This window comes from Eleutherodactylus coqui, chromosome 13 (assembly GCF_035609145.1).
Source record: "Eleutherodactylus coqui strain aEleCoq1 chromosome 13, aEleCoq1.hap1, whole genome shotgun sequence".
Taxonomy (NCBI): Eukaryota; Metazoa; Chordata; class Amphibia; order Anura; family Eleutherodactylidae; genus Eleutherodactylus; species Eleutherodactylus coqui.
In genome coordinates this window covers 51,757,007-51,771,091 of record NC_089849.1, presented here as the reverse complement: position 1 = coordinate 51,771,091, position 14,085 = coordinate 51,757,007, and the positions used below count along the sequence as shown (strand labels likewise).

The window sequence follows — 14,085 nt, the reverse complement described above, 5'->3', positions numbered from 1 at the left end:
CAGTTTGGGATCTTGTGTCCTACTGTCCAAGATGGCCACTGCAATTTTCTAGCTACCTCATGCACACTGCACACTACTTTCTGATTTGGCAACACTGATCATGTGAGCAGTGCTGGCTAATCAGATAGCAGATATAGTGCAGTGGTAGTCTAATACTACTGTGGGGATTAAGTAGCCTGAAATTATGTCGGCCAGCTTGAAAAAAAGCTCCTAGAACTGAAACTTAAGAAGGGCATCAGCACAGAAGACCAAAAGCAGGGAGTATAACTTCTCCCTCTTGGACAAAATTTTGTCTCAAAACCAAAATCCTTAAGCCCTTTACTTTATTCTGCCTCTATCTCAGGAACAACAAACCTGCAAGGCTGAGGTGTTTACATAGCTCTTAAAGGCGTGAAACTGCTACCTGAAAATATTTTCCATTTGCTTGAAGCTGATAAATGTGAAATGTTTTCTATTCACAGAGCCTGTGCATGGGCCTCAGAACGTGGAATTGGTAGATATCCGGGCCCGTCAGCTGACCCTGCAATGGGAACCTTTTGGCTACACCGTAACTCGATGTCATAGCTATAATTTAACACTACACTATAGCTACCAACTAGGAGAAGAACGAGTGGAAGCTGAGGAGCTCATTCTGACTTCAAGTCATTACACCTTGCGAGGTTTACGGCCTCACACCGCTGTGTACCTGCGACTTGCACTCAGCAACCCTGAAGGGAGAATGGAGAGTGGGGAGGTTGTAGTACACACCGAGGAGGATGGTAAGTAGTAGCCATAATACACATTTTTTTTACCCAAAGACGGATTTGTGATGTACACGTTGTTAGTAGTTTGCATTGATTTGGAGATATGTAAAGTGTGTATTGTCAATACCCATAGGAAATGTAATATACATGTTTAAGATACACAAGTATCTTAACCGTTAATTGTTAGTCCGGGTATACAGGCAGGTAGGAACTATTAGGGGTTGATCCAGGGAACAGTCTGATTGCCATTAGGGAGTCGAGAAGGAATTTTCCCCCAAATGAGCTAATTAGCTCCTGCCTCTTGGGGTTTTTTGCCTTCCTCTGGATCAACAACATAGGAGGATAAACAGGCTGAACTAGATGGACATTGTCTTCATTCGGCCTTACATACTATGTTACAAGTATCTTACTGGTAATTATTAACAGAAACTATCTGTTCTTTTCAGTGCCCGGTCCTATTCCTTTGGAGTCCATACAAGGGGGACCTTTTGAGGAAAAGATTTACCTACAGTGGAAAGCTCCCAATGAGACAAATGGGGTCATCTCCATGTATGAGGTACCAGGCGAGTGGCCATTGCCAACAGTTCTTCTACACTTCTCTAATGAAAACACATGCTCACCGTTTGTATAAAATATGTCAGCCATTATCACACATTTTTAGGTTTCCACTACATACAAAGTATGCCTATGTGCTATAACATATCTACTTTCATGCATCTTCTTCACCCAGATCTCCTACAAGGCTGTAGGCTCTCTAGATCCAAGTGCAGAGCTGGCAAATCAAAAAGGTCGGATCTTCAAACTGCGTAACGAGACTCATCATCTGTTTGTTGGGTTGTATCCTGGTTCAACCTACTCATTTACTATAAGAGCAAGTACTAGCAAGGGCTTTGGACCACCCGTCACAACCCGCATTGCTACCAAAATTGCAGGTTCGGAACAATTTTTTTTCTACGATTTTTACTTGATCTATTTTCTCGGTATTTGCCCAGTTTTTGCTCCTAGCATAGTCTCTACACTCTAACAAACTCTCTCTATGAACTGTCCTCACAGCTCCTTCTCTCACTGATTCAGAAGCTGAGGCCCCTTTGAATGAGACGGAAACCACAATTACAGTTTGGTTGAAACCAGCGCAATCTCGGGGGGCTCCTGTAAGGTAAATTAATCATCCAATCACTTCACATATCCAGTAGGCTTAAGTGGACAATTGATCCATACTTTGACTTATCTTACTAATTTATGTTAGATAACTGACCACCCAATGTCTTACAGGAGGTCGTTTTACCTATGCAAGCTATATAAAATCAAACAGCAGCATATAGAACCTGCCATAGATGGTATGGTAGTTAAAGTATGTGGTCCATGGAGGAAGGAAGTCCCTTTCCCATTTCCATTAACTTTTAAGGAAGAAATCTGGATAAGATGAGCCATAAGTCCCATCTGATATTTTTTTTTCTGGATCAACAGCCTTAAAGGGGTTTTAAGAACAAATACTATTAAAAAACTACCTCAGTATAGATCATCAATAGTTGATAGCCACGGACCCACCACTTGGAATCCCTGGCTAATAACTGATCGTCTGGCGTGCTGTCAGTGAGGTGGGACTGGATGCTGTCATCTGATTCAGAGGTAGAAGTATCAAAGAGGGCTTCAGTCTTATTGAAATCAATGGGAGCGCAATAGTATTTGCCTGAAAACACATTTAAGGGGAATATTATAGTTAACCAAGTTATCAAAGTCTCACGAAACAGCACCATGAGGGATTCATTTTGATTCCGCGAAGAACCTTTTCCTCTGTGCACATCCATAGCTTAATACAAATACTTGTTTCTATAATTTACTACCGCAGTAATATTGCAGTGTATGCGCTCTTGTCCTCAGAATAGCCTCAGTTTTTCAGTGTGTGGACAACCATAAACCAATTCTAGCTAAGTAAGCACCCAACAAGACAGTCTCATCAATCTCCGATGAGCAGCTGGCCTTTCATAGTTTTCCAGAAATCAGTCCAAGCAACACATATCCTAATAATCTAATGATAGTTAATGAGCCCTGTCCTCTCTTCTACAAATCTTCCCTCTCTAAGTCTGTTTATTTCTACACTCTGTTGTCCCTTTGATCTCTGATTTAACGTCTTCCGTTTTTTTTTCTTGTCCCACAGCGTATACCAGCTAGTGGTAAAGGAGGAACGAACACAGAGGTCAGGGAGGGCTGCAGATGGCAGTGGATGCTTTCCAGTACCTGTCAGTTACCGAAATGCCTCTATTATGGAGTCCCCCCATTACTTTGCGGCAGAGCTGAAACCAACACAGTTGGCATCTTCACAGCCCTTTACAGTTGGAGACAACAGGACCTACAATGGATATTGGAACCCACCTCTTTCACCTGTGAAGAGTTACAGCATTTATTTCCAGGCTTTGAGTACTGCCAATGGGGTACATATACACCTTATAATGGGATAATTCTGATTTTGTTTTAAGGATACTTGACAGGCAACTAGAGATCAGGTTGTTCTCATGCCACTTTCTCATGGGTTTTGTAAATCTATATAGACCTATTATGGCATCATACTGTTTGCAAACAAGGTAGGGGCAGACAAAATGAAGGCTCTACTGTCCCAGTTTGGTGGTGGTTTGATGATGTGAGCCAGTTCTAAGATAGGTTCCTAATTTGACTTTTTGACCTGCAACCTTTCACTGCAATACTACATACTCAAGTTTTTCTTTGCTTGTCTCACCAAACACAATAGTGTGCAATGAAACTTCTCCAAAAGACCATTTTTTGAGAAGACCATCCTTTATTTATACCAGATTTCCTGTAATAGATTTTGGACATCTTCATTGACTTCTCAAAGAGAATTTGTAATGCCTTCATTAGTTGCATCAGGTGTGCTTGAGATAAAACACATCAAATACCTGGTCTGGCTAAGGCTTTGTTGACTGTGATGCTTGATTGCAAGTCAAGACCGTGATCCAAAAAGTTAAGAGAAAGATCATTGCCTTGTACAGATAAGAAAAAGGATACAGAAAGACAGCAAAGACACTGAATGTTACTTAAAAAACAGTTTGAAGCATAGTTTGCAGGTTGAAAGTTAAAGGAACATTGGCCTTATTACCCAGACATGGCAGAAAGTGAAAGCTATCACCAGGTGCCACCAAATTCCTGAGGAGCAGATGGTTAAAAACCCTTGAGTGACTTCACTGTGTTGAATTTAAAGAAACCACTTGATATATTGGTTGTGTTGAGTTATTAAAATTGTCCTTGTTAGTTTTTTGCAAACAGCTCAAAGTTTGTAAATTTGCCAAATAAACCTGATTTGCAGTGGATAAATTTGATTGCAACTGTATATACTCTTTGTAAAAAAGAAAATCAGGCACCTAGAAGGAGTTGTTTAGTTACATCTCAGACAGATATGCAAATGATTACAGTTGTGGTGTGGTTAAAGGAACGGTCTTGTCATCTGAGGCCCTAGAAGTGGTTCCCCCCTTGGCCTATAACAAGGCTCTCAGAGGCTCCTTGTGTGTAGTGACCTCTTTTCCGGCTTGTGTAGAGCTTGTTGACCACTAGACACCTCTATAGTGCAATCAAAGAAATTTTGCCCAGTTACCAGAGTTTGAGAGGGGACACATTATTGGAATATGAGAAACTGGATGCTCGTAACGACAAATTACCCATAGTCTGGGCCATTCTGACCCGACTGTTAGGAGGTATTGGCACCAGTGGATTTGTAAAGACACAAAGACAAGGCGAACAGGCTCAGGGCTCCCTCGTCAAACCACCAGTAAAGAGTTTCCTCTGATCATCTGACAAGCATGAGCAGCCCCAACGGTTTTGTTGTCTGCTATTCAGAGACAGCTGGTACCATCATTATAGGCCCCCTATGTCTGTCAGAACAATTTCTTGGTGCTTAGCTTAAGGATACTTGGTCTCACGCACCCATTATGTGTACAGACTTTGATATCCACCATCGCCTTCATTTGCAGTGGTGTCGTGAATGACAAAACTAGACTTATACAGAGTGGAACCGGGTTGTCTTCAGTGCAGACCTAGGGGTGAATACCTCAAATCTGCCTTTACTGTGGAGCGGCACGCTGCCCTCTGCTGGTGTGATGGTTTGGGGGCCATTGTATATGACAGTCGGTCACTCCCACTAGTGGTACGAGGGACAGTGACAGCTCAGCGATATGTTCAGGACATCCTGCAGCCACATGTGTTCCTCTCATGGCAGGGTTACCAAGAGGCATTTTCCATCAGGATAATGTTCAGCCGCACACACAAGCGGGTCACAGGAATGTCTCCACAACATTGCCACACATTCATGGCCTGCCCGGTCACTTCATTTATTACCAACAGAACATGTATGGCACCATCTAGGACACCAACTTGGACAGCCTATCAGTTTGCACAATCTAGAAGCTCAGTTACAGCATATGTGGACTGATATGCCGCAGAATACCATACAGAACCTATATGACTCCATACTCACCCATATGACATCTTGCATCCAAGCTAGAGGCGGTGCAGCAGGGTGCTAGAGCCTCCATGCCTGCCCGTATCACATCTTGTATCCAAGCTAGAGGCGGTACAACAGGGTACTAGAGCCTCCATGTCCCCCGTATCACATCTTGTATCCAAGCTAGAGGCGGTACTACAGGGTACTAGAGCCTCCATGCCTGTCCGTATCACATCTTGTATCCAAGCTAGAGGTGGTACAACAAGGTACTAGAGCCTCCATGCCAGTCCGTATCACATCTTGTATCCAAGCTAGAGGTGGTACAACAAGGTGCTAGAACCTCCGTTTAAGTGTTCAATTTTCCACAATAAACTATCCTTTTGCTCTGATATTGTAATCACTCACTTATATCAACGTTATAATCACACAGAGAAAGTTTCATTCGATTCTGACAGCTTCTTCTAGGGGAGGGATTTTTTTTAACATGATGTAAAATGATGTATGTACATCTCTTGCACATTGTAAAGTAAATTCTTTTAAAGGTCAAGAACATGATGGTGGTCAAGGATGATATACTGTTTGTTATTATAATATATCGTCCGTGAACATGAGCTAATTAGGAGGTATAGCAAAATAATGTATCCCATTTATCTTCCCTTCATTGTGCTAACTAATTGTTTCCTTAAGTCATTACTACTACTACATATTAAAATTATTTGAAACCATTTAAGTTCACCGTACTGCAAAGTGGTACATATCCCAGTATAATATACTGAAACGCACATATTACAGATTGATGGAGCTAATGCATTTAGTTGCACAGAAAGGAAAGATAAAAAGCTATTGTATGCTCTGGTTCAAGGACATCACGTCTTTACTACAGTGTGGGGAATGAACTAGAATAACTGAAAGCATAATAATGAGAAATGTGGTTTATAGTGATGGACAAACTGGCATACACAGTAATTTGGTACAAGTCCATCATATGCTCTACTGATACTCCCATGAGGCATCAGCACATCATCACATGAAAAGTTAGAGCCAGTACCATCTCTGCCTAATGGGAGGACAGTGCTATTACCATTTGTATTCTATATTCACCTAAATAAACTACTGCCAATAATTATACAGTCAGGCAGATGAGCTGTGATCTCCTGCATTATAACTGGGTGACAAGAGCCGCTGATCATCAGCAGTAACTGTGATAGGAGTTTCTGTCCCCTCTCCCTATGAAGAGCTTGTGTGGTAGAGTCCATGTGATAGCATTAGAGATGAGCGAGCATACTCGCTAAAGCAAACTACTCGAGCGAGTAGTGCCTTATGCGAGTACCTGCCCGCTCGTCTCTAAAGATTCGGCTGCCGGCGGGGGGTGGGGAGCGGCGGGGTAGAGCGGGGAGAAACGGGGGGGGGAGATCTCTCTCTCCCCCCCACTATCCCCTGCTCACTGCCGCAACTCACCCGCGCCGGCAGCCGAATCTCTAGAGACGAGCGGGCAGGTACTCGAATAAGGCACTACTCGCTCGCTACTGACTGATGCTGACTGAAACTGACATCTTGATAGAACATAAAGCCAAATAATTCTCAGGTGGTCGGAATGAGAACACATGACCCACCTGAAGAGAAGGACAAGTGGCATTTTCAGATAGGAAGACATTAGTAACCAAGGTCCAGTAATGAAAGTCACCATAATGGAACTTTCTGAGTAAATTGCAAGAAGCTGCAGTAAACAAAAATCTGAGGATACTTTCACATGGAAAAAAGTTTTTAGCACCTGTAGAAACTATGCAAAAACTCTGTCAAATTATGGTAAAATACACAGTTTTGCCATACAACCAATTATCAAAAAGACCTTGCCATTCGGCATACTTGAAAATAACTTTAGTAAGCCAAGGAAATTAACAGAAGGCAAGGTTTCTTTGTTAAGTACTTACGAAATAGATCACAAGAAGACTTAGGTTTATGTCTTTAGTATGTCTTAAGTACCGGTATATATTGGACACACACTAACAAAATAGACAGCAAATGCCAATTAAACACAAATGCAATAGAATACTTGGATTTTAACGTCTCTGTATGTTTTGTTTTGCAGGAGACTAAAATCAGCTGTGTCCGTCTGGCCTCAAAAGGTGAATATTTTTAGCTAATAAGGATATAATACAATGTTATATGTAGAATTCCCAACAAAAGGTCTGTAAAAGCAGACTTGACACATTGGTATTCCGTTTTAGAAGTCCTACAAACCACAAAGGCAGTTTATGTTCCCCCAGATGTTGAGACTGGTTGAGCATATGTTTTATCATATGTCTCAAATATTTTGGAGCATCTTTAAACAAAATTTACAGGTAAATTACCCCACTCTCATGGTGGATGCAGTTAATCACTTGACTTATGGACAGAGGTGAAGAATAATTCTCAATTGGCAGCCATCATTTGCACCGTTGCTTGTAAAATCCATCTCCTCGCATCAATACGACACAAAACGGCGAAAACAAATTCAAAAATTCGAAGCGTAAGATCAAAGTAAAGAAAGCAACAAAGACATGCTTCCACTTTTTCATTAGGCAAGCGATTGTTTGATGGCTTCTAACCCAATGTGTTACGTTTTTTTTGTATTTGTACTTAAGGTGAAGGTTCACAGCAATTTGCAGCAATTCCCAAAATTACTGCCTTTACAATGGAGACAAATTGGTCAACGTAGGTGCGGAAAATACAGGAGCCTTTAATGGTTCTTTGATTTTTCGACGGTAGAGTGGTTGCAGTACTGCTTCATTTTGTAATCACATAGAAAAATATCAGTTGCTCCTAGACATTATTGTTGCTTTTCTTTGCACTATTTTTATACATTAAATTAACAATTGTTGCACTTTGGTACACGTCAACTAGGTACAAACTCTTGCGCAAAGTTGACAATTAACACCAGCAAGTTTTTGTCCGCCATCTTTTTCTGTAGGCGGGCACAGTGCAGTCAACTTCCAGCTCGTTAAAAGGCTCTGTTGTTTTTAATACTCACAATCAGCCATAAAATTAATGCATGCAACAATCCAGTGAAGCCCTTTCAGAACTGAGCCTCCATCGTCCAACTGGAGTTCTGCCATTAGTTTGGCTTCTTCTGGGGAATAACCTTTGACACTACAGGAGCCAACGTTTCTGAAAACTAAGGAAACACCCATATAAAATGGAAATACATAGTGGATAGCCATCCAATTCTAGACACAAGCAGTGGAGGATGGGAAAAACCTGTGTCGCCAACAGAGTGGCCATCTTGAATGGTGCTATCTTGTCACCCGTCCTGCAAAATTCTACCTAACCGTCTGGGTCATCCTCGGTGACGTGTTGCACATCTGAGATTTCTAAGCCTGCCATTTATGGGTAAATTCAATTTGCTGAATGGAGGCACACATATGAACGAGACCCGCATGCGCACAAAAGTACAGTACAATGTGTAGACGTGCATGCAAATCAACTTCGTTCGTAGCTCGCCTGAAGGAGCCATTTACTATAATCAACAGTCTTTCGGAGCACAACTCATGTCAGATAAATACCATGTACAGTTTTCACATGGTAAGGCTTGTTGGTATATATGTACATTTTCCCATGAAGACTTTATTGTAGACAAAGGGCACTTAGACTGTAGTAATATAGTCAGCCATAGGAAACATTTCTTCCCTGACAGCCTTCTCTTCCCATGTAGATATTAGCTACCATTAAATTTCAACACTTGAAATAAGAACAGGCACTTATGCTTCAATGATGTCACCAGTTCTTGGTGAATTGACAAGCTGCACTCTCATGAATAAAGCATGCCGATAATAATACTAATAAAAAATAGAGTTATAATAGTGTGCAATCAATCTATAAAATGTCTGCTTTTTGTGAAGGTCAAGTCTACTTTAAGTAAGCTTTTCACTTGCATTTCTTCAATATACCATAAAATATGAAACGACAAAGAGAAATGTATCCAATTAATATACAGTAATTGCAATTTATTTATACGAAATTAATTTTAGACTGAAGTCGCATTTCATATAATAGCGGCTTTGTTTGCTTGTCATGAATTTTAGATCTGCAGTAAATTAATAGATGTAACATTGTCCTTTCTTCCATATTATATTTAGTAGCGTATAGCTCCCAATGGAGAAACTTGGGAATTGTTTACATAGAGCTTCTTTCTCGCCATTGACAAAGTCAACTTTCTTCATTACAACGTATTTAAAACTATACGACATTGGATACATGCAATGGCGTACATAGCATAATGGTAGACCATGCAGCTGCTTTAGGGTTTTTGGACTGATGGGGTTCAACTCTGCTTGACGTAATTTCCGTTGCTATTGGGTGGAACTTCTCTCCATTTTTAGCAAACGAAGGGTAGTTGGCCAACAGTACTGGAGAGGACATGGAGGGAGGCACTAGACTTTACTGCACTGGGTGGTAAAAAAACTGATATCTCAATGGGTTCCTCTCTCTTTTACATCTGCCACTGGGTACCTGAAGTGTTATAGGTCTTTAATAGAGATGAGCGAACCGAATCGGACATGCCCCTTTTTCGTCCGAGCACCGCGATTTTCGAGTACTTCCTACTTGGGTGAAAAGATTCGGGGGGCGTCGTGGTTGAGTGGGGGGTTTCAGCGGGGAGTGGGGGGGGAGAGGGAGAGAGAGCTCCCCCCTGTTCCCCGCTGCTACCCCCGCTCTGCCACGCCTCCCCCCGGCACCCCCCGAATCTTTTCACCGGAGTATGGAAGTACTCGAAAATCGTGGTGCTTGATCGAGTAATTACTCGAAACGAGTATATTCGCTCATCTCTAGTCTTTAACTTACTAAGCTGTAGCTATTTCAGTTAGGTACTACTACCAAACTAAATCTTTACAGTTTGGTCACCAAAAGCAGCATTCATAGACTGAGTAATCGCATAATTGGATTACAGCAGACTCACTTTGAATGGTGGAGTAGAAATGGGGCCCAGACAAGTCATTGGTTGGCCAGTGACCTACGAAAATTTATGCATGCACTTTATCACATAGTGATTTATGTGTATTACTCTTTGCCTTATAGACATCAAAATGAATGTTTGCCCAAGCTGAAAGTTTCACCCTTGACAAGGCCCTGTTATCGTAATCATCAGTGAACGCCTCTTTTCTAAACATTCTAGTAGCCCTCAACATCTGAAAGTGGAAATTAGGCTCAACCACCTACTTCTCCACAGATGTCCTCCTAGAGTTCTTACCTTCTAGGCTTGACTAGACTTCTTCATTGTATTCGTCACCATGAAGGGCTAGTTGAACTACTCTGTGATTAAGTTGTCCCCGTCCCTGATGCCATGAGTGTTCATCACTGATATTGAAAAGGCATGGGGAAATTGATTTTGACTGTATTAAGTTTAGAGCTTGGGTCAACAATGAAACTTAGAGAAGTAACACAAAAGGTATATATGAATAGTAACTAGAGATGAGCGAGTATACTCGCTAAAGGCAACTGTTCGAGCGAGCATGCCCTTAGCGAGTACCTGCCCGCTCGAGACGAAAGGTTCGGGTGACGGTGCGGGGGAGCGGTGAGTAGCGGCAGTCAGCAGGAGGGATCGGGGGGGAGAGAGTGAGAGAGAGATCTCCCCTCCGTTCCTCCCCGCTCTCCCCCACAGCTCCCTGCCCGCTGCCAGCACCCGAACCTTTTGTCTCGAGCGGGCAGGTACTCGCTAAGGGCAATGCTTGCTCGAGCAATTACCTTTAGCGAGTATACTCGCTCATCTCTAAAAGTAACACCAACAATGATTACCATTGAATATTCAACACATATTCTTATAACAAAATAACCAAATATTGGATTCAACTAGAGTTCAACTAGTCTAAATAGAGTTAAATCACAATTTCAGAAAAATTGAAAAAAACTTGGCTGATCTATAACTGGAACGTGATTTGGTTTTTCACATGTTTCTTTGTTTTCATACAACCAACCGCAGTTATGTATAATTACATCAATATGCAGTTGAGGCACTTATATATCATGATCATGATCACATTTTCCGTAGTGCAATTGTTTTTAATCAGCTTATTCAAAAATGATTGATTGCTCCAGCACTCAGCAACTTCTATGATAGAGCAGAGATATCTCAAATACCGGGGTAGAATCTTTTATGTAAAAAAATAGAAACACTGTTTACTGACGTTATCTATATGTGTGCCAAAACTCAAAAAAAGTTATTGGATCTACCAAATATTGTTAAAATAAGAGAGAGTTGCAGGAGAATGCTGGAGATGGAGTGTTCAAGTGTTTGGGTGAAATTAAGACACCAATCGTACAAACATTTGGTGACCATAGAGTAGCCAGTTGTGGGCCTCTCAGCTCTCTTGGGCCTTTTAACTCTGTCAAATATTAGTAATACAAACGGCCACTGAAATGTTTACGTTGTGCATCTGCTTTTGGATGAAACCAAGAATGGTAGACATCAATCTACTCTAAATTAAAAATTCTGAGGTCAGGAAAATTATCTTTTTTCTCTAATACCCCCAAATCAGCAAAGTTCTGTCCAAGCCCCATCAAATGATGCAATAATTCCTTTCAAACTAGGAGGGACTTTATAAAGTGGCCAATGTCCCCCTCCTGCATTCTCACTATCTTTTCCTCTCCTGCATGCTCACTGATGGGATCCCTCCCTCTTCTTAGCGGTAACCTCCAGCCTTCCTCCCATCACTCGCCTCCCCCCAAGCCAGCCAATTACAGGTGACTATATGTCCTTTCCAGGCAACATCTGACATCATTTTATCAGCAAATATCCAGTCATTATCAACACTACAAATTCCCGGAGGCTGAAAACCTTTAACCTCTTCACTGCCAGAACCAATTGTGCATGCCATAATGACAATACAACATAAGCCTTATATAAAAACTAAGGCATTGCTTCCCCTTCTTTTTTTTTAAAGGGGCTTCCACGCAGAATACCAACACAGTGGAGCCGGAGAAGCCAGCTGACAGTACGGTGCAGACTGCCGGTGTGATTGCTGGGATGCTGATGTTCATTATTATACTCCTTGGGGCCATGATGACCATCAAGAGAAGGTTAGAAGGTCTATGATAGGTGATCAATGTGTTAACTGTGTGTAAAACTCTGGCAGAGAACAGGTTAAAATTAATATTTGATAAAAATTTATTACAACTAATCAAGCCTTCTAAAGAAAATATGGATTTTAGATTCTGCCATATAACTATGCATTCTCCATGATGTCTATTGTCTATCTTCTATCTCTGATCCTTCTCAACCTTGTCTGGTTGGCCTCTTGTCTACTCACTTCTTCCTAATCAATCTCTTTGTCCATGCATGTATTTGTGTACCCCCAGGATATGTAATGTTGAACTTTCATCATTGTACACGTGATCTTTGTACTGTCAAAGTAAAATATGTGTTATGTTATTGTGTATCAGTAGAGCGTCATCAAATGTGCTGATACAGTGCTCCACAGAGATGTCCGAATGAAGGGCCTATACCTAATGTACAACCATAGATGCTGCATACAAATAGATGAATATGGAAATGTTCTTGGATACATGAGTATAATATTGCAGTTTCACATAGTTTGATTATATATTATAATAGATTCATTATTTATGGATCTAGAACATGGCATCCATAGTGTGGACCCATATGTGCTACCTCAAAGGGGTCCCCAAAGATTTTAGGTGTCCATATAATTTCAATAGCTGTCTGACAAATATTTATTTGACTAACAGCTATTTCCCCTAACTCCCCAAATATATGAATGCTAACACCAGAGACAGCTCTGGTGGTGGCCTATCTCCAGAGACAAAATGATTGGGCATTGAAATTCAACATGACTGATCCTTCCTTCTTATGACAAAGTTTGTTAGGGAAGAGTCAAGAGAGCCCCATACATGCAAAAGACATCCAGTCCTGCCAAAACTGGCAGGTCTTTACTTTTTGCATTCACCCTAATGCTCACTCTTTTACAATTTAGCATATCAATGGGCTGTCTGGTTGGAATAACACAGATTCAGATTCTGGGGTCCTTTGCCAAGAGCTGTTTATGGAGGGTTCTCACCCTTGCAAAATTCTTCATTCTTCTGGTTGTATAAGAAGAACCAAAGTATCAATTGCTATCCATGACATCTATTATTTTCATGAATGGAGCATTCCTTTGGCCATTATTTGCTAGGAGCCACATCAGGCAATAGGGCCTAATAGCTGTCTTGTTCAGACAAGTCCCTCATAGAGCAATTTACAGTAACAGTATTTTATAAAAGCACTGCACCTACAGATGAAGCAAAAGTGAAATTGACTCATGGTGCTAAATACACAATTACAGTTAAATTTAAGTTGCCATTTAACACAACAAAAGCCATTTAAAAAGTTAAAGGCTATGGAAAACTTTGTGCATGAAAAATCAATACAAACATAATTTACTAAGTCCCTGCAGAAGAAAAAACAATGCAGTTATCTATTTTTATTGAGTTTTCTTTCTCATGCATTTAGAAAACATCATATTTTGATCGCAGGCTTTTCTACATTCAAATTTCTGGCTCAGGGATGTTCCTAACACTGATCAGCTGGTCTCTCTCATGAATGTGCACAAGCTCAGTTCCCCTCCCCTTTCCTTTTTCAGAAGCTGTGTAGCATAACCACACCCACTCAATACTACACAGCTATCTCTCTATCTCATCTCCTCTCTCAGTAGCTGCAGGTCATTCCCCCTCACTGCTGGTAAGAGCAGAAAATTACAGTTCTCTATAATAACAGCTTTCTCTGCTTTCTGCCCTCCTGATCTTCTCCACCATCCCCTTGCCCTCTGTAATAGCTCAGTGGAAAGCCAGTGACTGCATGTTTGCAACAGGGGAGCTAGGAAATAACCTCTCAGCTTACCCTGACTGAAAGAATGTGCTAAGATT

General features: G+C 41.2%; 1 protein-coding gene across 7 annotated transcripts in view; it reads left to right on the top strand.

Moving 5' to 3' along the window:
• The window catches only part of PTPRT (protein tyrosine phosphatase receptor type T), a 325,072-nt gene that overhangs the window by 234,650 nt on the left and 76,337 nt on the right, over window positions 1–14,085 (top strand). For 4 of the 7 annotated variants that reach the window (XM_066586078.1, XM_066586077.1, XM_066586081.1 and 1 more), the window contains exons 8-15: window positions 462–758; window positions 1,190–1,299; window positions 1,474–1,675; window positions 1,797–1,899; window positions 2,902–3,175; window positions 7,283–7,319; window positions 11,851–11,907; window positions 12,108–12,243. In XM_066586078.1, coding sequence (XP_066442175.1) covers window positions 462–758; window positions 1,190–1,299; window positions 1,474–1,675; window positions 1,797–1,899; window positions 2,902–3,175; window positions 7,283–7,319; window positions 11,851–11,907; window positions 12,108–12,243 — 1,216 coding nt within the window. The remainder of the gene's footprint in view (window positions 1–461; window positions 759–1,189; window positions 1,300–1,473; window positions 1,676–1,796; window positions 1,900–2,901; window positions 3,176–7,282; window positions 7,320–11,850; window positions 11,908–12,107; window positions 12,244–14,085) is intronic. The other 3 variants (XM_066586082.1, XM_066586080.1, XM_066586079.1) reach the window with 1 other exon arrangement.